This window comes from Emydura macquarii, unplaced genomic scaffold (genome assembly GCF_026122565.2).
Source record: "Emydura macquarii macquarii isolate MOO-44397 ecotype Brisbane River unplaced genomic scaffold, CSIRO-AGI_Emac_v2 contig_1253, whole genome shotgun sequence".
NCBI classification, from domain to species: Eukaryota; Metazoa; Chordata; order Testudines; family Chelidae; genus Emydura; species Emydura macquarii.
The window spans coordinates 47,242,228-47,267,531 of NW_027131390.1; the positions used below are offsets into that span (position 1 = coordinate 47,242,228).

The 25,304-nt window shown below is 44.7% G+C and overlaps 1 protein-coding gene across 2 annotated transcripts in view; it reads right to left on the reverse strand.

Moving 5' to 3' along the window:
• The window catches only part of ATIC (5-aminoimidazole-4-carboxamide ribonucleotide formyltransferase/IMP cyclohydrolase), a 28,656-nt gene extending 4,107 nt beyond the window's left edge, over positions 1 to 24,549 (reverse strand). The window contains exons 1-13 of one of the 2 annotated variants that reach the window (XM_067548705.1): positions 24,341 to 24,549; positions 22,350 to 22,476; positions 19,778 to 19,854; positions 18,632 to 18,698; positions 16,917 to 17,005; positions 15,653 to 15,804; positions 15,412 to 15,568; positions 10,206 to 10,331; positions 9,931 to 10,038; positions 8,560 to 8,645; positions 7,094 to 7,183; positions 5,413 to 5,541; positions 4,378 to 4,470 (exon numbers count right to left, since the gene is read on the reverse strand). In XM_067548705.1, the coding sequence (XP_067404806.1) occupies positions 4,378 to 4,470; positions 5,413 to 5,541; positions 7,094 to 7,183; positions 8,560 to 8,645; positions 9,931 to 10,038; positions 10,206 to 10,331; positions 15,412 to 15,568; positions 15,653 to 15,804; positions 16,917 to 17,005; positions 18,632 to 18,698; positions 19,778 to 19,854; positions 22,350 to 22,476; positions 24,341 to 24,362 (1,323 nt within the window). In that variant the 5' untranslated portion in view covers positions 24,363 to 24,549. Of the gene's footprint in view, positions 1 to 4,377; positions 4,471 to 5,412; positions 5,542 to 7,093; positions 7,184 to 8,559; positions 8,646 to 9,930; positions 10,039 to 10,205; positions 10,332 to 15,411; positions 15,569 to 15,652; positions 15,805 to 16,916; positions 17,006 to 18,631; positions 18,699 to 19,777; positions 19,855 to 22,349; positions 22,477 to 23,994; positions 24,256 to 24,340 lie in introns of those variants that run through there. The other variant, XM_067548706.1, reaches the window with a different exon arrangement.
• Between the last annotated feature and the right edge of the window lie 755 nt (positions 24,550 to 25,304).

A 25,304-nucleotide genomic window follows, 5' to 3' on the forward strand; every position in this document is an offset into this window, starting at 1 on the left:
TAGCTGCACGCTAAACGCAGCCCTTTAGTGGGATTGGAGTTTAATATAGAACCGGGTCCTCGGGGACATGCTTCCAACAGCGACGTTTGAAATGGGACTTTTCCAAGCTACCTAGAATGAAAGAGGCAGTGTATCTGCTTTGCCTCTTCAGGCACTGCCCTGGTCAGATAAATTCTTCATTCAACATACAGCTTTTCCTTCCCTCTCTGCATGCATCCTGGAGTTCACATTTTTGGAGAATCTTCTGCTCTCCTGAATCATAAGCCCCATCAGCAGTTTGCACTGTTTAGCTAAGTGTGCCAAGCCAAATGGCATCATCAACTCCACACATACATAGGCCAGTCTATACGGCTGATTGTAAACCACAACCCTTAAAGACGAGGGGGAAGATAAGCCCCAGCGTGCTTCAGGGTGGGTATGTTATTCGCAGGCCCACCGAAGAGGAAGTAAACTCCTTGTTCTACAATATTGCCTGGGTCGTGGTGCAAAAACATTGGCGTCATGTTTTCACACTTCAGTGACTTTAAAACAGGAGTCCCTGGGGTTTGCGTAACGCACCCTTCTCCACCCCCGCCCTCCCCGAGAGCATGCTGGAGAGTCAGGCGGAGCATGAGCTGCACAGCATCTGGACATGGCACAAAATGACAGGTTAGATGTTAATGGATATATGCACTGGCTGGCCTGCTTATGTGTGTGTGTTTTAGGTATTAATATGGCCCCTGTGATATCTGAGAATCTCACAATCTTCTACATACAGATCCTGACCACACTCCTATCAGTGTTATTATTCCCATTTTACAGAACTCAGGTGCAGAGGCTGCAGGTCTTTAGATGCCTAATGTCCACTGATTTCAGGCGCTTTGCGGATGGGCCGTCTACCTCACACTGGAAGGGCAAAGGGTTAATGTAGGCCTGAAAGGCCAATTAACCCACCTAGATGGCGAGCCAGGCCTAAGGAAAGATGAAGCCCAGCTGGGGAGAAGCAGGGTGAGGGGGAAGAAAAGAGAGGCAGTCTGGAGCAGAACATGGCTGCAGGGACAGCGCGTACAGCTCTGCAGTGACTCTTGGTAGCGGGAAGCCCCCGGGAACAGGAAGGAGCCTGGAGGAAGCCTGGTGGAGGTGGGATGGGAGGAAGACACAGGATTGGAGCAAGGTCCTGCGGCTGCCCTGACACAAGGGCAGGGACTAGGCTGGGGAGAAAGCCTGAAGATAGGCTACTGGGGGCGGGAGGGGTCATTCAGGGTGTCTGACAGAGCAGAACATGGCTGCCATCCTAAGGTCCCCAGGCTGGAACACAGTCTAGCGGACGGACCTGGGTTCCCCTACCAGCCACAGGGAAGGCGGCACGAAGCCCCCTGACAAGAGGGGATGAGGATGATTTAAAGCCTGGAGCGAAGGGACTATAGGAACTTTGGGCCCAGAGCTGGGGGCCGAAGACCTGATGCAAGGATTGGGGGTGACTGTTTGTTGGACTTTGTTACCCCACCAGGGAAGGAGCTGGAGGGCCAAGTCAGGAAAAGAGAGACCACCACACGACTGAGTGACCGCCAGCAGCAGGTGCTAGAGGAAAGAGCGGCTCTGCCACACCCAGCCACGAGGGGTGAACCGGGGTGAGTCCACCTTTCTAAATGCCTAAATACCTTGGAGCAGCTGAGCCTAGGTGACTTGTCCAAGGTCACACAGAGCCTGCGGCTGAGCATGGAGCTGAACTGGGGTCTCGAGTCCTGCCGGGCTAGCAGCCAGAATACTATCCAATGGCTGGAAGCTGAAGCCAGACAAATTCAGACTGGAAATAAGGGGGTAAATTGTTAACAGTGAGGGCTATTTACCATTGGAACGACTTACCAAGGGTTGTGGGGCGTTTGCCATCACTGGCCTTTTTTAAAATCAAGTCTGGATGTTTTCCAAGAAAAACACTAGTCCAGCCAGGAATTATTTCAGGGACATCCTATGGCCAGTGTTAGACGATCTGGCCTTAGAATCTATGATCATCCTGGTTCTCTGTCTTCAGTGGCCACGCAGCTTATTAAGAATGATGTACAGATGCACTTTGAAAAGTCTTATTAGCCCCATGGCCCAGGGTGAGTTAAGTTCTGTTTTGCTGAAAGCACTACTCTCATTTTCATCGCCACAGCAGGGGAGTGGAATAGAGTCCATGTTAGGGCTGGTAGCTTTTCATAGCAGTTTTGCAAGGCGAGGCTGGGCACACCAAAGTAGAAACTCCCCTTCATATTTTCCTCCTGCTTCCATTAAGCCAAGATTGAAGAGATAACCAGACTTGCTAGCTCGGAGGACTGTTGTGGAGACGCTGCACCAAGGCCAGTGGCTCTGTCTGACTTTCCAACTCAGCTAGACAGCAACAGATGTTAAAGCTCTTAGCCAAAGGCTGAGTAGAAAGCAATGAATCATTTGTCTTTTCATTCATCAAGATGTGCCTCTTACCAGAGCCGTAAAACCTGTCCTAGGATACCCTCCCCCAAAGAGTAAATGAAAGACCCAGGCAGCGGTCTTTCTTGTGCTGACACCTAATACCATTTGCTCATAATTAACTTATTGCTACTCTGTTTAATAAACCCATAGCATTGAATATTAGCAATGTTACTAATGTCATGATATGAAGCGGCAATACCACCACCTGGGTTTTTTGTGGTGCTTTTCATAAATAGATCTAAAAGCGCTTTATAAAGTACGACCATCTTACAGATGGGGAAACTGAGTAAGTGACTGGGCCAAGGTCATCCAGCAGGCCAGTGGCAGAATCAGGAATAGAACCCAGGTATCGAGTCCCAGTCCGGTACTGTTGCCACTAGGCCACAAGTAGGTAAAATATTCCACTTGCTTAGTGAGCAGATTGGCCCTCGCTGCCCACTCCTACCCCCATATTTGTACCTCTAGGCCCCACTCCCACCTAGAGAGCCCTGTAACTGTCAGAACATTGATGAAGTCAGTGGGGTTCTAGCTGGCCACAGGGAACTACCGACAACTGATAAAGCTTCAGTATCAGAGCTTTAGCTTTTTTATTTCCCAGGCAACCTAGGCAGTCCGCTAAGTTAAGAAATCTACTTTCATGCATCTGGAGTCATCCTGAGTAATGAGCAAAATCTAATGCCTCCTTAAAGCATAGCTTATTATTGCTGTATATATTCACAAGTAGACAAAATGCAAGGTGATTTTGAAAAATATTGTAGACATTTTTCACCTAAGTTAAAATAAATGGGCCCATTTTATCTTTAAGATGCTCTGTACAGAAAAGGGGGAAAGCTTAATTGCCAATTTTATTGTCATAATAATCATAACACCCAACTTTATATCACGCTTTTCATCAGCAGATCTCCAAGCACTTTACAATCTTAATGTATTAATCTTCACAACGACTCTGTGTAGGAAGTGGTATTAACCAAGGTATCTTTAAGGGTGACTTGCAAAGGATATAAGCTGGGATTGTGCCTTATTTTGCTTCTGTATAGTGTGGGGGAGGAGGCAAAGCCAGAAAGTTTATCAAAAAATTCTGCTTTTTTTTTTTTTAAACTTAAGAAATTTTGGCTTTGTCTCACATGGTTAGTGGAATGATGACATCATAATAGTGAACAATTGAGAGTGGAAATGAATTTTAGTCTGTTTAAAACTCTTTGGTAACATTTAAATAAAATGCCTAATGAGCACTTGGGAGAAAGAATGTTTTTGTTAAAGATTTACACCCCACCCATTAATTTATGGTGCAACATTTGACAACACACGGGAAAGCCCACCCCCTATGGTAAGTCTCCAATCAAAATCGAGGAAGACTTGACCTTCCTGACACTCCTAAGTTAAAAGACGAAGAGACTAAAAACCTCATCTATTTACAAAAAGCCCTTCTTCAAAGCAGCAAAAAAAGGCCATTAAAATATATCCTTTGCAGGCTGCCTTTAAATTACACACTTAGGCACTGTCGGACAACAAGTGGGAAACTCATTCTCACATCCTAAAGCCTTAAATGGCCTTTACCAAATAAGTGCTCACAAATAAAAAGACTCCTCTTAAACACCTAGACAGAAGATTAAGAAACAAATAATTCAGGCCCTGATCCTACAAACATTTACCAACATGAATAAAATCATTCAAGTGCTTAAATCGTTGCACGCTTGAGCCCTTCCTCCCTCCATCACCATCCATTCACTTGTCAGGAAAAGACCCCATGATTTTGCTTTTGCGGGCAGCCATTTGAGAGCTATAGAACTTGAGCTACTCTTCCGTGTTACAGTGTCTAAGCCAGCTTGTCTATACTTGTTTAATAGCTTCCAAGATACTAAGTGATTTTACACCCGGTGCCTGACATGTGCCATAGGCCAGTTTGGCAGAGATGGTATACTCCCCTAAGCAGCCCAGTTTGATTACCTGCCCATTCTTAGCATAGCAAACTGAATTGGACTGGGTGTACTTGACAGCGATGGTGGCAACAATCAAATTTTGGATAGCAGATTCAGGCAGCTGAAATGACAGAAAGCGACAATTGAATGCACCACTTAAATAACTGATTTATAATGCCCTGCAACTGGCTATAAACCTGTAAACCAAAAACCACTGCATGTGCTATATAATAGCAGAGCAAAAGGACTAAAAATTACCAGTGATCTGGTTATCTACTTATGTCATCAGTTCTTGTAGGCCAAACCAATCCAAAACTCAGATCTTGACAGCTAATGACTGACCGTCAAATATTGGCCTTAATCCTGAAAACACTCAGACACTTGCTTAACTTTACACAGGAGAGCAGTCCAGTTGAATTCAATACTCACATGCACAAAACATATTTGCCAGATCAGGGCCATCGCTTGAAATGTTGCTGTCAATTTTATTTTACACTCATTCTGCTACTAATTGGTTAAACAGTTTCCCACTTACAATGTCTCTCAGCTCACCGGGAAGTATCTGACTATTTCTGCATTCAGACAGGTCTGTTACTTAAAATGAAAAAATTCAGGCAATCAAATTTAAACACATGTAACTAACTGCTCACTGGTGATGTGTAAACCACCCCTGTATGGAACAAGAGATCTAGGAGTTTATACAACATAATGGAAACAAATTAGACTATTAAACAATGACTCAGTGAGACCACAATGGTTTCTTACCATATGGCTGTGGAACTGTGGAAATTAATAGAGGCAACTTCCTATTTATAATCTTGGTAATCAGCAGTGACGAGCTAGATCCAGCTCATCTTACTCAGGCAAGTAGCTACAACAAAGGCAATGGCTGTACTTGCATGAATAAATTTGGCCCAGTGCATCATTTTGCTGAAAGCCACTTAAAAGTCTGCCTGAGCGTTGTGGGGTCTCTCACATTAGAATTTCACTTCCTTTCCTGACGGGGGGGACACCATTTCGCTCTGTCTTCAAGCTCATTTCTCACTAATTCGCCGACACTTACATTTTTGTTTTTGCTAACAAGGTTCTTGAACAGCGACCGATCAATAACGCCGTTGTTCCTCTTCTGAGTGAGATGCAACCCAAAGATGGTTCGAATCTCATTTTCATCTGGCTCGTAATCAAGGTCCATCTAAAAAGCAAACAAATAGAAAGTAGTACTTCACGCCTTTGAACCTTTCTGATCCAAACTTCCAGCAATGACCAATTCTAATCTGACTTCCAGCAATAGTTTACCTTAAAAAAAAAAGTACATTTTTTGCATAATCCAAAAGAGGTTAGCTGGCAACAGGATGGGATGCCAAATCAGAGGTAGTACCAGCAAACTGGAGCACCAATTTATCAGCACGAAAACATGAAGTGACACTTTAAGGGAGAAGGCCGGTGACAGGAGCGTGCATTGGACATTTAGACACAAAGGGCTGGACTGTGATCCACAAAGAACCACATGCAGAAAGGACCTGTACTACACAGAACTGCCCTCGCCCATGTGATAATGGAAGAGGGCAGCCATCTCTGTAGACTTTCCCCCACTTTTACAGGAGGCATAGATGGAGTGTGGGCTGCCTTGTGTGAAGCAGAAGCAGGATTTGGGAATGATCATTGTCCCTCCACTCTAACATTAAGTCAAACACCAAGCGTAGGGTCCCTTTGGAAGCAATGTGGCGATTAGCAAAGATTGATTCTCTTGAGCATTAAAGGTTTACCAGTTACCACTGCATCCTTGCAAAAGTGATTTAACTTGGGATAGGAGCTACGTGGATACTTTGGTTAAAGTATAAACACCCCTAGGGACTCTACAATGAAACTGGCAGAATTTAAAGTTGCACAACAAATTCAGCTGTATGCTACTTGGCACATTTTGACAGGGGGCATGGGGATGGTAATTTGACTTATCTGGCAGCGTCATGTTAAATATTTGACAAATACTGCTATCAACGCAAGATGGAACCGTGTATTATCTCTGAGCCTAAATTTTGTCTGCAACATGAATTCCTCAATACATGGGATTAAAATGTTTGGGTTTTTTTTTTTTTTTTTTTTAAAATGGCTTGCTGTTGTCTTTGGTTGTACTGAGAGATTGATCTTAACATCAGACAGAAGCTGTTTTGTTGTTTTAAAAAGCTGTGTGCACTGATGTAACAAATTGCTCCATATGGGCATCTCGATTATAAGATTAATGACAAAGCTGGAGAATTTCCTAGATGATGGGGGAGGAATTTGTGAGTGTCAGGAACAGATAGAGAAGGAGAGAGAGGTTTGAGAGAAGTGAGAGCGGTCCAGAAATTTTGTTTCAGTGAAGTATAGTTGCTAATGTGCATATCATTATAAAAAACAATGAAGACGCTACAAAAAATGTCCTGTTTAATATAAGCCTTCACTTTATCTTTATGAACACGCCACTCTGTGATCCTTTAGAAATCTAATCCCAAACTGAATCAAAGCCCAGTTACCTCAATGGGAGTATTCACACACACTTCAACGGGCTTTGGATCAGACCCTAACTGTGTGAAGTTCTAGCGCTGTAAACCTGTGATTTATACGGAAGTTTTTCCAAGTGGTATGGGGAAAGGGCAGCAGAAAAATAAGTTTGTAATGAAAACGGAGCTGAGATGGCGCTGTGGGTGGGCTGAGACGTTGACACTAAGAGACCTCAAATCCCATGAAATATGTAGAACACCCACCTGGAGGATACAGTAGCCTCCATTTTTCTTTCTGGAGAGGATTTTGAGAGCTTCCTCCTCATAGCCAGGAGCCACCACACCATCAGATACCTGCAACACATGCATACACACAGCATTAGAAAAGCAGTTAGAGGCCCGATCTGAGTCTATGGATTTCAGCAGACTTTGGGTGAAGGCCTAAGGACTCAAAGCTGCAAACACTTACACGTGTGAGTAGCATTACAAATGAGAATAATCCATTTAAGGACAATAGGATACTCACATGCTAAGTGCTTGCAGGGTTCAACCATATGGATGGGTGCCAAAATGCCCACCAGAGCACGTTTTTCCCCCACTGATGTCAATGGAAACACATCTCACGCACACACTTCCTATGGGTGAATTCATTCCTGTATCTCTTACAGACAGATTTCTTGTAATGGCATACTAGAAGTATTTTACCTACTGTACAGAAGTGAGATTTGTATCACATTCTCCTTTGAGTATCTCTGAAATTCAGGGGAGATCAGTAAAAGTCCTGGTACCTCTGTGAATCGATTTGCCTACTTGGGTTCACAAGAGAGGCTTTTTCTGACGTTGGCAGCGTTTCTTTTCTAAAAATGTCTACCGCTTCCCTACACAACAGAAGTGATATGAAACAGCACCATTTGTACCCATGCTCTGACGGTTCAGAGACAGGCAGACAAAGAAACCCCTATTTCAAAAATCATTCACTGTTTCAAACTCTCCAATACTTTGAGGACACAAATAGTGACTGAATGGAATTAAAAACTGACAGAAGCAATTCATTTTCATCAGGGCCATAAAGTGACACTTTTCCTTTTCATTTGTACTCTGTTTTCTTCTTAAATTTACCCTGAGGGATACAAAATGCAGCCTAGAACAAACGCTAACTCTGTTTGGTTAAGTATTGTCTTGATTGATTTAACTTCACAATCAGGGTTGTCATCTAATCTAGTGACTTGTGCTCAATTACAGTCAAAAGAATTTGAAGTCCTATAGGTTTGTAGGCTCAGTCTATTGGTCGGCAGCAATCTACAAATGTATTCTTTATTCCCAGAAAAAAGTAGGCAGTCAGTTGTAGAAAGTACTAGGAATTCCCTACAGTTCCATCATAGCTGTCAAATCACCTATTACTACAATCCAATCAGGGGTTTACTGGCAGATGAAGTTTATGATCCTATGTTGGAAGTTAGTGGTTTGATTGTTCAGTTCTCACATTTGCAACCACTGATTACATTTGAGCCACATGTTCTTCAACAGCTGGGAAAAAAATAAAGACTGGTACAGGTTCTGCAAACTGGATATTAAATTACCTGAATGGACCAATAAATAAAAATGAATAAAATAGACAGCAACAAAAATGGGCCAATAAAAAAAAATGTATGAATGGAATTGCCATTACAACCAGTGAGTTCACCAAGAGTGATGCACGCTTCAGAATAATTTGCCGTTCTTTTACTAACCTCTCTGGAAATGATTTTAGCAGTAGGGACATCACAGATATCAGAGAGCGCGATGAAGTCACCAAATGAAGACATCCGATCGGCCCCTGCGAAATAATGTCAAGAAAGTGATACATACGCAGTGTGCACTCTCTCTCACTCACTCACTCACTCACTCACACACACACACACACACACACACACACACACACACACACACCCTTCACGACTCAGCTTCTTTCCTCAGAGACTTTTCTAATTTCATCACAAACCAGAAGACAGGGATATTTAAGAATCACAAGGACGGAAAAATCTAAGCCAGTCTTCCTGACAAGCAAACGCATCCTAAAATATTTCTGGAGGTTAGTCTTTTCCTCCTCCACATTCCCACTTACAAAGCTTCTGTCTTGAATGTCTGATATCACACTGACTTTTCTAGACAAAGCTAGAGACAGAAATGTACATAACAGCAATTTTGTATTTTATATTTAATGTATCAGTGCTCATTAAAACCAGATACACCAGGTGACATTGTGGAAGTTCCCCATTCCGTAAGGTCAATGTTTTAGTCTTATCCTGCAACAACCTAGCCATTCTAATCACTTCTCCTGTGACAGAGAATGCCAATCACGCTGCAGTGTTTTTACATGAACAGTGACCATCAAAGGTGACCTACAAATGGAGGGAAAATATGGGCATGTGCCAATTATTTCCACTTGAAACTTGGATTTTACCTATCCTGCTTTTCTTGGAATGTGACGGACAATAAGAGAAAGAGCAGAATAACATCAAAATATCAAGAGTGAAATCTGAGCCACTGAGTAGGAGCCAAAGGATTTTTAGCCTCCCCCCCCCCCTTTTTTTTTTTTGTTTCTGTTAATACTTTTAACTCAAACATAAGAAAAGATTTATTTGTGAAAGATTCAACAGAACCCCATTCACAGTTGGGCTGAGAGCTTCCATTCAAGTTCTCTGGCTGTCCAGTTCCTCCGGCAAAAGCAGAAAAGAGATTTCTTAGATTTCCAAAGTGAAAACAAGTCGGACTTTTGTACACTGAAATCTTTTCAGGCTTTCCTTCTTCAAAGGAAAAGAACAACCCCAATATTTTGTTCCTCTCTATAGATCACCCTTTGTTGAACTAGCCAAACTCACTTTGATGGAGAGCCCGTCTGGATTTGAATTCAGGTCCCTCGAGAGGAGAATGGATTGTGCATTAATCAACAGACCCTTATGGAGAAAAACTAAAAAAACAAGAGCTACCAGGATCTTCTAAATATCACCATAGACTTGCAAAGAGAAGAACCTATGAGCCACACAGCACATTGTTCAGGGGCAAGTACTAATGGTCTTCTCAGCTCTTTGCACAGATTATTTTATTACTTGCCCTCCCACCTCTTGCTCGTGCATACGCAGTTGCCAGAGGTGTCAGGGTCGCGTGCAAATCATACACCATACAGGCCTTAGCTTCTTCTACTGTAAGCGGCGCTCCAATAGCAGCACCTGGTGGACAAAACGAGAAAAGACAGTGGAAGAACAAAATGAGAATTATATTCCAGTCCAATTCCTACATATCAGCAAAGCCGCCAGGGCATTTTAAAAAGCGAGAGGACAGAGATAGTTGCCTTAATTCCGTCCATGAGAAGAACGTCAATAAGATCCCCTCTTACCTGCAGGACTGACGTGTTTGAACGAGGCTGCTGCAGGAACGTCTAAAGCCCGCTTGAGTTCTTTCACCAGCTGCCAGGCATTCAGAGCATCGCACAAGTTGATAAACCCAGGGGATCCATTCAGAACTGCAGACGGATCATAAATACACATTAAAGAGCGATGGCCCTGCTCTCCAAGGAGCCTGAACATTGAGGACACATTATATTGCATTTAAACTGCCACCGCTTGGAAACCAACATCGTAACACGTCTACAACTGTTTTCTTTTAAACGTGCCGAGCGCGTATGGAAAGAAGGAACTGTCTTTTGTCCTGCTGCCTTGGATATCGCACAACATTAAGTGCGCAGACCAAAGCCCAAAGATACGGTCAAGGTTCTACCTGACTGCCACAGGGGAAGGACGGTCCTGCAGCTAACGCACTGGCCTGAGAATTTGGGAAAACGGGATTCAATTCCTGTCGCTGTCACAGGCTGCCTGTGTGATTTAGGGCATGTCTGACAGGGTGTGCCTACCCCCACAATAGAGACAAGGGAAGTAACCCTGCATTATGGGTGGAGGAAGTCCCGTCCCTTAGACATGCTGGGCATGCTCCGACTGCTGCTTCAGTATAAAAGGAAGCAGCCCAACTCATTCAGGGCTGAGCACCGAGGAGGAAGGACACTTGGTGGAGGCGCTAAGCAGGGAGCCGCTACAGCCCCCAGTCGAGGGAACCAGAGATCTGAACAGAGACCAGCTGCCCACTGCCGACTCCCCGGAGGCAGATGTCCAGGGATCTGTACTGACTGGGGGCCCTGGAGAACCGTGGAACGTTGCCGCTGACGAAATGGTAGGAAGTAGCCCCTGGAGATGGAGCGAGGGGTATCTCTCGCCCGAGACTGGTCAGCGTGTTGCAGCAGGATTCCCGCTGACCAGGGTGGGGACCACTCCTGTCACGGACAGGGCCTTGGGTTGGAACGTGGTGGAGTCCAGTTGGCCGGAGCCCCCTACCCTTCCGCCACTCCCCGTGGGGCAATAGCCAACCCATACCTGAGCGCCAGGCCACAGAGGTACGTCAATCCCAGCCATAGATATAGCCATCCCTGGCCATTGGGCCATATTGTCTCGCTTTCCCTGAATAATTAGACCCCCAAGGACTGGAAGGGGGTGCCTACCCTGCTCCCCCTCCACCCCCGCCCAGCAAGTCACTTAGATGCAGATCTGGGACTAACTCCCATTGATTTCAAACTCCCATTCCAATGGGAGTTAGAGGCCAGATCCTTTAAGGCATTTCAGCACCTAATATCCCTGTGCCTCAGATCCCAACCTGTAAAATAGGAATAATAGCTCTTTCTTCTTCCACCCATTTGTCTCCCTTGTCCATTTTGGGCACAGACTGTCTCTTCTGTCTATATAAATTCTAACACAGTTGGGCCCAATCCTCTAAAGATGACATTGCAATGTAAGTAGTTATAGAGTGTGGGACTATGTTATTTAAATTCGTACATTTCTGTTCACTCGATGGGGGGTCTTCTCGGAAACCCAAGGAGGTTTTTTTAAATTAAGCGAATACAATTCAGCAAGATATCCCAACATGTGCCTAACTTAAAACACGTGAGCTGTCCGATTGACTTCAGCAGCTCTCCTCACAGGGTTAAAGTTAAGCAAATGCTTTTCAGCAAAGCCATGAATCCAGACCTGTAAATGACTCACACTTTAAACCAAAGCTGTAACACCTGTCAATTTAGGCAGGAATATGACTATGATAAGGAAATTGTCAATCCATCCTATATTACATTCGCATTTGCAATATACTGTGCAGACAGGAGAGCAAAGGTGTTCTGAAGTACAATATGATGATGCAAAAATCACCCCCGCTTTGAACACGATTGGAGACAGGACATCACGCCTGGTGGGAAACACTAACAGGGTATTCGCCTGCTGCGACTGGAATGCTAAACATACTGGTTCACCCCATTGCGGTGATCGCTGGAGGCCAGTTGGTTTTACTGGCAGGCATGATAGCTTTGGCTTACTGGGTGAAAAGAACAGTTCAGAGAACACAGGAGGCTGGCACACAATGTCAAATAAGGCCATTGTTCATCTTTCCCAGGAGGCAAGGCCAAACTCAGCCGGTCTGAGTATTGGACTTCTGTAATAGTAACAAAGTCTTTGGTAAAAGCATCATTAAGGAGTGTCTGAGGCCTCTTCTGCAGTGACAGTGCAGCAGAAAGCTAAAAGCAGGAGATCATCTAAACTGCACCAAAACCATACACTATCAGGTTGTTAAGAAAGCACTCCAGCCCTAAGGAAGTACAGCACCAACAGTGACCAGATTGGCAGACATTAAGATGTTTAAAGAAAAGCTTTGCAAGACAACACTCTGTCTGGCAGCAGTTGGGAAATCTATAATTCCCTTTTTACCTTCAGTTGTTTCTGTCTGTTGTGTAACTGGTTTTCACAACATTCGAATGAACTCCTGTATGTAGGGGGTAATGTGTTAAAAAACTGTTCTGTAATGTGCTGTGATTGGTTAAAGAACTGTTCCATAATGTGCTGTGATTGGTTAAAGAATTGTTTCGTAATACTTTAGTAAACATGATTGGTCAAGGTATGGATACATATTAACTATATAAACTGGGGTCCAAAACAGAGCTCTTTGGAACCTAACTCCGGCACACAGCCCAAGATCCAAGCTGTCAGAACTCAATAACCTGCACAGCCAGTCCATGCAGAAGCCAAAGCCAGGGCCCCCAGGCGATCTGATTCTGACTGGCTATGGGGAGAAGCTTGTCTGCCTTACTGGAAGTGGTGGGCATTGTATGCTTAGCGAGTGTGGTCTGTTGGCTAATTGTTAATAAACACAAGTTAAGGATATTACTGTGTAAGGCTCTTTCACTGGGAAAAAGTCCCGCAGAAGTGAGTCCCTTGTGTCCTGAGTACCCTTGGAAAAAATGCCCCTTATGGCCTGGCTTACACCATCTCTCCCTCACCAACTACCCAGTCCAGTCCACCTCATCCTCAGGTACTTTGAGGGAAGGGACTTAATCCGTCCCAACCATTCAGACTCAACAACTTGGCAGGGTCCAGAAATGCATGAATGGCCTTAAGAGAGGGTGGGGGAGCATTGAACCCTGGGTGGGGAGGGGATGAGAGCCCGAAATTACGCAGATAACAGACTGGTGTTAGTTTTTGTAATATTGCAAAAGATCTTTCATCCGAAATGCTAAACCAGAAGAAGAGCACAATCTCTCACAGCACCCCAAAAGTGAAAGAATCCCTAAGTATTTTAATACTACCACGGCTCTTGCACATTCAAAACTATAAACACAAAGAACCACCTGCATTTATGTATCTGGACGGGTAGGAGGATAGGGAAAAAAACGGTTTTGGTGCTCCTGAAAGAGACTAGGACACATGAAACTAATATTGTCCTGCTGACATGCAATGTAGATTTGCTAGCAAATCAGCTTCCAACTCCTGTGTGAGTCTCTGAAGAGGTTCTTGAATTAAAATTACAAAGAAATGTGAGACACTAAGTCCATCTCTAACCAGCTTACTGAATAGGTGTGAGGCATAGAGCCAGAACTTCTGATCAGTAACCCTGCAAACACTATTATGAGGAGACAAAAAGGAGCTAACCCCACCAGAGGTGAGGGTCATTCTGTTATAGGGAATAAGGAAAGGAAAACATAACTGAAGCAGATAATTATCTGAAGAAGCATGAAACAGAAGCGTGCTCTATATTAAAGAATCAGCTAGGGAAAAAAAGTGAAAGTAACCGCTTGGTGAAATTTTGAAAAAGCAAAAGACATGGGGCCATGTCTATACTGACGAGACCCGCTCAATCGATCAGGAAGTCAACTGAGTAAACCACCCCCTCAAGTTGCGTAGCGCTGCGTAGACATCACGCAGAAGGGAAGCAGAGCAGTTGACCTGAGTTATGCAAGCTACTCTATGTAATTTGTGTAACTCCCGTCAACTGCCACCGAATCACCAGGTGAGTGTGGACCAAGCCTGGAAGGGTACTAACTCAGGAGAAGAGGAAGACGAAAAGCATTTTAAGAAACAAAAAAAGGTTTTTCTTCCTCGATTTTAGTAGTAAGTTAAAACTGAATTGCAAAAGCCAATTTTGCCCTTATGCACTGACTTCAGTGAAACTGTCCATTTATACCAGTTAAGAATCTATCCTTTAATATGAAATTACGGCAAATCTTGCAGAAACATATAGACACTGATTTTCCTCGTGAGCTACTGTCTCTTATTCGGTTCATTCATTTAACTGCACAGCACTTCCTGCTCAACTACAAATGCTTTACTAGAGACCTTTGCTGTGTGTCATTTGGACTAAGCAACTGCAAGACATTTCAATCCCAGGCCAACTTCATGCCACAAAACAAGTCTGCTACTGTAATGGAAACAAATCTTTCTAGAACTAAGGTGCAAGGCTAGAAAGTACTTCATCACCCTCATGTGATAGAGCACATCATCTTACTTCTTTCCAAAACCAACAGAAATACTCATCCAACACTTTTGCCTTTCCTGCATTGTTCTTGTTATTATTTTTACGATCTCCACCTAGTAACAATCCTATGGCATTGCTAGGATTTCTTTTGTTCCTAATTGTTCTATGTATGTTCTGCTATCATGGGGATAGGAGAAGAAAACTGCTGCAGGAAACTAGCTGCAGAAGCATTAAACAGAAGCCTGCTAAAGAAACATAGTTAGAAAAATAAAAATAAAAATGAACAACAAAAAATGCTAAAAAGAACAAGCCAGGCACTTGGTTATGCCTGATTCTAGGGAAATGAATACAAACAGTGCCCTAGGATCAGGCAGAACAAGTCAAGCACCAATCTTACTCTCCCTGGGTTTCCCATAGCCCTGCAGGGGAACAAGCAGCTAAAACTGCATCCTCCCTGCTCTCCTGCAATACAGAAGGCAGCGGCCAGGAGAGCTGCTGACCAAGGGCCAATAGCTGCCTAGCGTGCTCCCCCCTCACACTGACCCACTGCTTGTCCCGGGGCTGCCCAGAGGGTGTGCTGGGAGGTGAAGCCCCCTCTTGTGAGCGGAAGGGCTGATCCAAATGCTTCCCTTTTAAAAAGACACAGGGCTCTGCTCAGGGAGACCTTCCCAGTTCAGAATCAAACCCGCGTTTTCCTGACCGTCACCCTCGAGGGCCACAGGCTGGACTCGGCTGCCGTCGCTCAGCCTCTCCTTTGGCCTTACCAGTCAGAGGAAGCTTCGGCCTCAGCGTGTAGAGCCGTGCAGGGGTCTGGTGGGGGTTCATGCCATACCGCAGAGGAAGCTGGGAGACCCCCGTGCTGTACTCTTGCCTGAAGTAATCAGAGATAGCTGCGTCATACTGAGCCGTGTGAGTGAAAGCCTGAGGACAAAACGGGCAAGACAGTTGGGTCTCCAGGACTCGCTCTCCAATGCAGCACAGCTCTGTTCTAAAGAAAGGACTGACCTTCAGTGCCAGCTGACGTCTGGTTTCCAAGGAGGTGTCTTTACTGCTCGATGCCTTCATCTCTTCAGCGACAGCGGGATAATCGGCAGGGTCACATACAACCGTCACACGAGCATGGTTCTTCGCAGCAGCACGTAGCAGGGCTACTCCTCCTTCAAAATAAAGAAACCCAGAAGCATGCAACATTTCTCTTCTGTATCCAAAATACCTGGAACCCCACATCTTAATGTAAGGTTGATACCCTCCAACTTAGAGTATCCCATTCCCTTCTCTACTAATATTCTATGGTGCCTTCAATCTGAAGTTCTCAAAGCCCTTTGCAAATATTAGTAGTCCTGTATGCAAGCTCCAAGATCATCTTTCCCTCTTAAACCGAACTGCACTCCAATCACACAAGATGCCTGGTCCTTGCAAGAGACCTGGTGACCAGATACCAAAGATAGCTTCCATCTCTTCATGAGATGCTGAACTGGGATGCTGTGTCGAAGGAAAAACTAGTCCTGTTAGGTTAGCAACTAACATGAGGAGCAGAACTACATATCAGAGAGAAATCCACATTTCCAAGCCCTACTTAGATGGCACCAAATCAAGGGTCCTACCCAAGTTCATCAGGGAGCAAACTGTGCACAAAGACAAGCCCCTGTACTTGAAACTGCACCTTGCAATGGAATTATCCGTGATCCTCCTGGTGCTTTAAATTGCTTAGCTTTTCTTCTCCAAAGCTTCTATCTATTTCTCATTGCATGGCCATGTGCTACAGGGAGACACTTAATCTGCTCCCCTTATGGGTCTGCCCAACATGTCACATCTAAACAAAACCTCTCCGTGTACTCATGGTGCTGCTGTTACGTCAGGCCGCACTATTCCGCCATCTGAGCAGTGCGTCCCATCAGTCAATTAGAATGAGTCCATGTTACTGTAATTTTCATTATTCTATTCCTAAAGGACATCCCCATTTCATCCTGCCACCCAAACTTTATCAGCACTCACCCTTCAACTGGCAATTACCATAATAGTTTGCCAAACGGCCATGACAATCTCAATGAACTACAGCAACACCATGATACAGATCGATCAATGAAGCGCTCGGAGAGTGACAATATCATTATCACCACTGGAGACCTTTATAGATGCATGAAGTCTTCCAGAAAGAGGGACCGAGGTCACTAACAGACCAGAGATCAATGTCTTTCATCAGCTATCCCTTTTGCCATAGCTATCATGTCAGCAAAAAGTTTGTTCTCATAGTTCCCCATGGACTTACCAATGTCTATGTTTTCAACAGCCTCCTGTACAGTGACATCTGGAGAAGACACAGTCTTCACAAAGGGGTACAAGTTACAAACCACAACTCTGGAAGTGAGAGGAAAAGCTTGAGTTACTCATCAAGAAGTAGGGTAGTCAAGTAGGGCTTAACTGTTCCCTCAGTACAGCCACTGTTTTTTCCTCAGGTCCTGGTTTCAGACATGGGACCAGCACAAAATCCTAACCTCAAATCTGTGCCTCTCCAAAGGAAGTGGAGATTGCTAAAACTCACAGATTCATATATTCTAAGGCCAGAAGGGACATTGTAATCATCTAGTCTGATCTCTTGCATAACACTGGTCCTAGGACTTCCCTGTGTTAATTCCTGGTTCAAGTCCCACAGCTATGCTTGAACGGCAGCATCTCTTAAGAAAACACCCCATCTTGATTTTAAAATCTCCAGTGATGGAGAATCCACTTGGTAAATTATTCCAATGATGAATGACCCTGGGCTAATCATTTTTCAATATGGCCTTCATGAGCCTTTCTTCTCTCAGACAGTCACAATTTCCCATTTTCCCCTTTATTTGCGTCTCACCATATTTCTAATTCCCTTTCCTACTCTTTGCTATGTTTTTCCACCGTCTTCACGATGAGCCACATGCTCAGCAGGTGTAGAGCGGCATAACTGCTTCAGTGACTTTGTGGCCTCTAGTACTTTTATTTATGCAAGTCAAAACGGTAAGCCATTGCATTTATCATCCTGACTAGCATAACTGACTTCAGCGAAGCCATGCAAACCACATCAGCTGAGGACCAAGTCCCATATCTTTTAAGTCAGTTAATCAAAACTGGATATAGTGAAGGCATATCATTACTTACTGTAATACACAGCAAAGAGGACATCTTATTCCCATCTGAATTCAGCCAGGTCTTTTCTAACATCCTGTGGGCCCTGGGCTGGCACCCTCTCTGAACTATCTATGTCCAGTCCTACATTTTTATACCCTAGGCTTTCAAATTCAGCCCAAAAGTGATCTGTGCAGAATAGTTATCACAGCTCAAATCCACCTCCTTCCATGCTGATCAATCCCTCAATAATTTAATTCAGCCACTCATCTTTAAATTGAATGCAATACAAGAGAAGTAGTAGTGGTTACCTATGATTGCCAGTTAAAGTTGATGGTTACTCTGAGGTGACCAATCCCATGGGTGAGTATACCGAATAAAGAAACTAACAGAAGAGATCTATGTTGCTTAGTGTTTTGACCTCATGGGATCCAATCTGCCCTTTCATGTTGACTACAGAAAACAGCTATTTGCTACCTATAATTTGGCCCGACAACTTTTGCAGGTGCCCATCCCAATTCCTATGTTTAATCCATCTAGCTGGGTGTTAAAATTCAAAACAGTGCTGCGCCAATCTCCAAGCATGTATTTATTAAGCAGCATTTCAAAAATGAAAAATAAATGGTCAGGTCAACCCCTCAAGCCATTTTTGCTCTATTTCTAGCCAGAAACATGTATCTGCAACAAACAAACCCTTTGTTTTAAATAAAATCACCGTATCGAATGACTCCAACTGAGAAAGGGAACAAGACTGTGCATGTGCATTTTCCTGTTTGGGGATGGTGCTGCAAGCCTCACCACTTCCACGCATTGGCATTCACCAATTGGTCTCTGAACTTCCTCTCACAATTACTGATTAACTACGCCACATATTCAGACATTTACCTTACAAGGCGGAACTCCTGTTTGTCCATATCAGCTTCATCTTCTGGAATATTACGAGCCAAGATTCCTAGTTACAAAAACAGTAGGTTTTTTTTTTTTTAAAGAAAAATTAAACTTTCTCAGCAGCTTCCTTCAGAGTACATGCTCCATCAGAGATTTTATTCCATAAACACATTCTGATTATGTTTAAGATACAACAAAAGGAGTAGCAGCAAAAATCCCATTTTATTGGCTTTCTGGCTGTTCAAATTTCACTCTACTAGATTTTCCAGCACTAATTCCCAGGGGACTCCAATGCAGACACCCCCCCAAAACAACAACCTCTCTTAATAAACAGCTGGTTGCTTAGATTAAATTATGGGAACTGCCACTAAAGGATTTGGGACAGAAGTCAGGAGAAAAAAGCCACCTGTGACCCGCCACCCACCAATACATAAACCCTATGAAACAAATGAAGAGGTAACAAAGCTGAGTCATGAGCAGAATGCAACAGCTGACAGGCTGGAGTCCAGTAGGGGGAGAGGAATCCAGAAGGGAAGATCCCCTGAAAAGACTACTTTTCCAGTCCTCTCAAGAGTGTAACATGAGATGGCCATGGGTCCAATCCTACTGATCTTAACTGCTGCAACAGAAGATGGAGCAGCCGATGGCTCCTTGAGTAGATTAGCCAAATAACTGGAGCTCTTCCAAAAGTAAGAGCTTGAATCAACCTCAATAACCAAGGAGCCAGGGAAGCTTCCTGAGTGCAGGAATCACTCACTAAAGCCTAAGCTGCCATGTTGCCCCACTCTGCAAGCCAAACCCATCTACAGGCCAAGTTCAATGGAGCTGCACCTGCCGGAAAAGATCGAAATTTGACTCTGCAAGGAGTTTGCAAGGAAAGCCCTAGGCGGGCCACAGTGCACTGCACTATGGCAGCTGGGACGTCATGATGCATTTTCAGAGAGGAGAAGCTCTGCTCACAGCTGAAAGCAGGCTGAGGATCCTAACGGCCAGCTCCCATTGACTGCATTTGGGCTACAATTAGGTGACCTGCACCTTCATCAGTCCTCATTCCCCAATTCTTCCACTCAATTCCCTGAGGAGCCATCCCGCAAGCCACCCCGATTTCCGTTTCAAAATGGAAGCACGTCAGCAGCAACTTACCGGCGTGGACTGCAGGGTGCAGGGTTTTCACGCGTCCCCCTAACATTTCGGGAAATCCAGTCACATCAGACACCTCTCTGCTCCAGGGGAAAACAAAGAGTTGCAATGACCACTCTGTACTGGACAGACTGAGTGATTCAGCAGCCCCAATATTCATTATTCTCATTCACAGCCTCATCTGGTCCCATTTAAGTCAATGGGAGTTTTAACACCGGTTGCAATGGGAGGAGGTTCAGACCCTAAAATCGCCAAACTTTAAAGGGCTGCTCAAGATTAGGAAAGCCAAACATTTAGACTCTGCTGCTTTGCGTGGATGAAAATCATGACTTCTCTGTCTCCAGCCCCTACTGGAGAAAGAGCACGATTCTTGTAAGTGGCAGTCTCCTGTACATTCACAAAAACAGAGCAGATGGAAGACATGATATATAGGTTGTTAGTGTATCTCACACAACTCAATTTCTTCCAGGATTGCATCCTTGTCATGAAGGGCTGATAGACGTTTCAGGACAGGGAGTCATTGAAACTATACTGCGTTAAGGTAGGTATGATTCATGGTTCCATTATGCCTGGCATCTCTCTGACACTCATTAGCAAAATGCTAATGGGAGTAACCATTAGCAGAAACATGCTAGAAAGGCTTGTTTAACTCTCTTCTACAATGTAACTGATTTCCTACACTTAACAAGGCATAGATCCATATTTGATCCAACATGCCATAAAAGGGAAAGGACAATGTTTTCAATATGTGCCCTGAACCACACAGTGGAAGTTCTCAAAATAAATAAACCAACCTAAGGGGCATCAGCTGCTTTTCCCATGAATGGAAACAAAGAATTTTTTAGTCAAACCAAGCTGACCTGCAGTTATTTTGTGAATGGGCTTTTACACTGAAATAACCAAGATTAGTAAAAGCCAAGTCAATGTGACTTACCAAAAAAAAAAAAAAAAAGGAAAAAAAACAACAACAACAACAACAACATAACCTCTGTCTTAAAGTAACTATTTATCCTGGAAGATATGGACTAGATAATTTAACAGCTTTGAGCCTTAATCAGATTTATCTCCTCCCAGATACTAGCAGAAAAAAGGAATGAAGGTAGTTCCCCAAATCGCCCAGGCAGACAGCTGGAGAAGAATTGCTGGAGGAACTGAGAGAATGAATCTTATTTATTATAGATTGGATTTTAAAATCACGCAAGTGATTTAGGAACACAAGCCACATTGACTTTCAACAGAACTTGCACTCCTCAGTCACTTAGGTGTTTTCGATTCCCACCCCGCCCTGGCAATTCATATTACACTAGCATCTGCAGGCTCCAAACCCACTAGCAGCCCCCCCACATCCCACCCAACCCCACTGTGTTAGGCATTGTACAAACCCATAGCAAGGCCAGTCCTTACCTGGAACAGCTTGGTAATTCTGCTTATCGAAGTACGTTAGAGGCCAGGTGTCTCTGAATAAGCTAGTTACACTGTGTTTTCCTTGGTGTAAACAATAACTCCTGTAAAATGTGGCTTTAATCCCACTACTGTTACATTGTTCACTGTTCTCCAGAGTTAGCCTTAGCTAATGCACTAAGAAATAGTGGATTTTGCTTTTCATTTCCTTCACCTCGTGACTGTTTATAGTTTGAGGACAGTAAACAGGGGAAAGACTGAGACTAATGTGACCATCCCTAAGTGCTGTCACATTGAAACAGAGGGACCGGAAACACAATCTTAGGTGAATTCTGGAGGAAGCATAAATTCATGGTGACGCCTCCACAGCTTTTCTTGCCGTGGTCATTTGCGGAGAGGATGAACAACAGCCAGTCAAGCCAAGAGCTTTAACAGATTTGCCATTACTACAGTGGGAATAATTCATATTTGATTGAAACTGTTTTTGAATGGTGGAGCGCGGAGACCCAGAATCAAAACATTTCCTCAAATCACAGGCCCCACTGGCTAGTGACTGTGTATGTCTTCTGTGTTCTCAGTGCTTTCTGCAAATCAGGGCTCCCGAGGGTGACCTATGCTGGCCTCCCAAACACTCAGGACACCCCAAATCTCTTGTCATTTTTTAAAAGGCTGGCCATTGTTTTCCAGATAGACCATTCGTTAAGCACTGTTGTAAGTGTGGTTTCTAACAGAAATAATCTCCAAATCCCCATAAAACCCTGAAACATTTCCTACTCTGTTGCATTTTTACTCTCCAAGAAAGGGCAAAGACTAGTTTTCCACTGCCTACACAGACTAGCATTAGGGTCTACTTTCAAATGTTAAGACAACATATTGCCTCACTGGAGAATAACCGGGTCAGGGCAAACATGAGAACATCTGGACTGTAGGAACCCTCATTTACCCACCAGTCACCACATACAAATCCTTTGGATTCAGTCAATTTGCTTCCAGACAAGTAACACAGATGTTGAGTTTTGTTGCTTTTAAAGGGTATTTTTTCCTTCCCTTCTTTCCCCCCAACATCTTCTTCTCAAATGACGGCAAACTAATCAAGTGATTTAACATTATCAGGTTTTATATATTTTTGGTTGGGATTTATGTTGACGCCAAGAGCGAGAGCACATGCTCTTACCTGACATTGAGGCCAGCATCCCTGAGACAGTTTGCTGTTCCTCCAGAGGCAACCAAAGCCAATCCAAAAGAGTTGAGGCATTTTGCAAATTCCACCAGGCCAGTCTTGTCTGAGACACTAAATAAAGCTAGAAGAGAGAGAACTTTCTGGTTACACACAGGACAATTTTTTTCCTTTGCCACATTGTCTAATTAACAGATTTCAGGCTGAATATGCAACTAACCTCACTAAATGTAATTTTTTAAAATCAAAACTAGAAATCGCTCCTGTAGACATGCTGCATGTTCAAATGCCGACAGAGTCCGCTGCCTTGCTGAATAACTGCAGAATCTAACAGTATCATTAAACGTTTGCCTGTACTTCTGGAAGGCTGTGCAGCCTAGTAGACAGAGAACTGAACCGGGACTAGGTTCCACACTCCCAACTCTGCCACTGGCCTGTTGGGTGACCTTGGGCAAGTCACTGAGCCTGTCTTGTGCCTCACTTTCCCCATCTGTAAAAGGGAGATAATGATACTGATCTCCTTCGTAAAAGAGAAAAGATAAGAGCTGAGTATCAGCTATAATAGTATTTGGGTGAGGTGTTGGGGGTCGGATTTGAATGCCCCATTCCCATTCATTTTAAAAATAACTTTTAATTATTAATGGCGCACAATAATTGTAAGTTCTTATCTATTATCTTAGCAGTGCCGATAATGGCACCAACAACCCATGGGTCACAGGTCCAGCACCCTGACAGCATTAGGCCCTGAACCTGCAAACAGTTACCTGAGTAACTTTATGCATAAAAAACCACACTCAGATGTTAGAGCCCTGCACAGATACGGATCCAAGTTATCCATACTTTAGATTTCATAGTGCTTTATAAGCATTAAACACACACACTCTGCTAGGTATATCTTCATTTTATGATGGGTAAACTGAGGAAAAGAAAGGTTAAATTACTTGCCCCAGGCTCCATAGCAAATTGGCATCAGGAACAGAAAACTTAGGCCCAGTCCCCTGCACTAACTGCAAGATCTTAACCAAAGCCCTGATCCACACATGCAGGCACCCGAAGAACTGATTGCGGAGCTGGGGCTCTTAATATTTCCTAGTGAGGACACCGGCTCCCAGAAAATCAATGAGCAAGTAATAAGGGGCTGAGGGAGACAGTTTTTTTATTCACTAATTTGAAGGAGCATCTGTGTATTCAGAGCTGCATCGGCTTACATGTCTAGCCAAATAACATTTTAACTTTTCACCCTGTCAGCACTGCAGAGCTACAGGAAAGTGAGCTGGGTTCTATTCTTGGTCCAGACATCACCCCAATTATTAACATTTTAACTCTCACTGCATGGGGCCAATTCACTGTTGTGTCTTGCACTTAATGCGGTTATTTACAGTGGTGCAAAGGCCGTGCAAGCCGCCAGCTATAAAATACCCTTCAGTTGCATGTTGCACACTATACTTGTGTTACACAGGCGCACGTGACTGTGATTGGGGACCTGACAAGTTGCAAAGGGAATCCAACCTTGTTTCAGAGGCTCTTAAGGCTTTCAACATGATTTCAAATCAGCCCCTGCTGGGTCGGGGGGGGAGGGAAGAGACTCCTCCTCATTTTTTAAACACCCAACACAAAAAAAACCTCACAGGCACAGCCTAACCTGCCAAGGGAAGTTACGAGATCGGGTGTTCAAACCCCTACTCCGGAACACACACACCCCGCTACTGTTCCCGCGGCCTGGGAGGGGGGGCACCAGAAAACCAAAGCACGGCTGGCTGTAGAATCGGCTCTGGAGCAAAGCAATGGAAAGTCAGGCCCGTGCAATGCAGCCCCGGATTTAAACCCACCCCACCCCAGCCGGCCAGGTCCCTCCCTAGGGGCTAATTGCCGCCTGGCCGGGCGCTGCTGCTGCTGCTGCTGCTGCTGCAGGGAGCTGCAAACACAAGGCCCGGCCGGCGGGGCGGGGCGCTGCACAGCCAAGTCCCCGGGGCGCGCGGCGTTATTACCGAGCTGCTGCCCCGCAGCCATTGATGCTTCTGCGGTGGGCCCGGTGGCGGCTGCTGCGCTGCACCGGAGCGGAGGGGAAAGGGACAAGCTCCACGTGGGGCGGCCCTAGGCTGAGATGGATGGACACTGGGACTACGCGGGACTGGAGGAGGTGGGGCCAGAGTGCATGCTGGGACCGAGCCCTCTGCAGAGAGAGACCCGCCCCACACCCAGCAGCCTCCCCCCTCCCGCCCCCCGGCGCTGGTTCTTGCAGCTGCCTGGGACGGGAGGGGGGAAAGCAGCCGGAATTCGGATCCGAACCGAAGAGCCCGTGTAAACAGCGCCAATTCCACCCGGGCGCAGCCATCCTTGAGCAGCCCCCCGTTGCTTTGGCTGAGTTGGGAGCCCAGATGCTGTGGGCTGGCTGGGCCCTGCCTGCCTGCAAAGCAAACGGTGGGAAGCCTTAGGCCGAGTTTCTTTCCGCTGGGAAAGTTTTACCCGTGTCACTACAATCCCCTTGCAGAGGCTGTGTGACTAGCCAAACACACCGCTTCTCGCCAGGCTAATTTATCCCACTCACAGTCATCAGGGCTTTTGCTGCCATAGCTATGTTGTGGTGTAACACAATCCCACACACGCACCCCTCCCTGACACACAGCTATGCTGGCCAACCGTTCCAGCATAGGCCTGCCCTAACCCAAAGTTTCCTCCTCGAAAAAAAGTCCAGAGCTGGTCGAAATTTTCCAAATTTCAAATGTCAAAAATATTTTGAATTTCAAGGTAAGGATGGGAAATAAAATAAAATAAAAAAGTTTGTGCATAATCTTGTCTGGAGAAAAATGATGTTGCAGTTTTGTCTTAAAAAACCTCCCTATCTCTCCCCCCATCCCGGCAATGCACAAATGACCAGCAGGCAGAACCACGGCCTGTGATTATGATAAAAAATTAAGCCTGCAAGAAAGATGATGCATTTCCCCCCTTTAT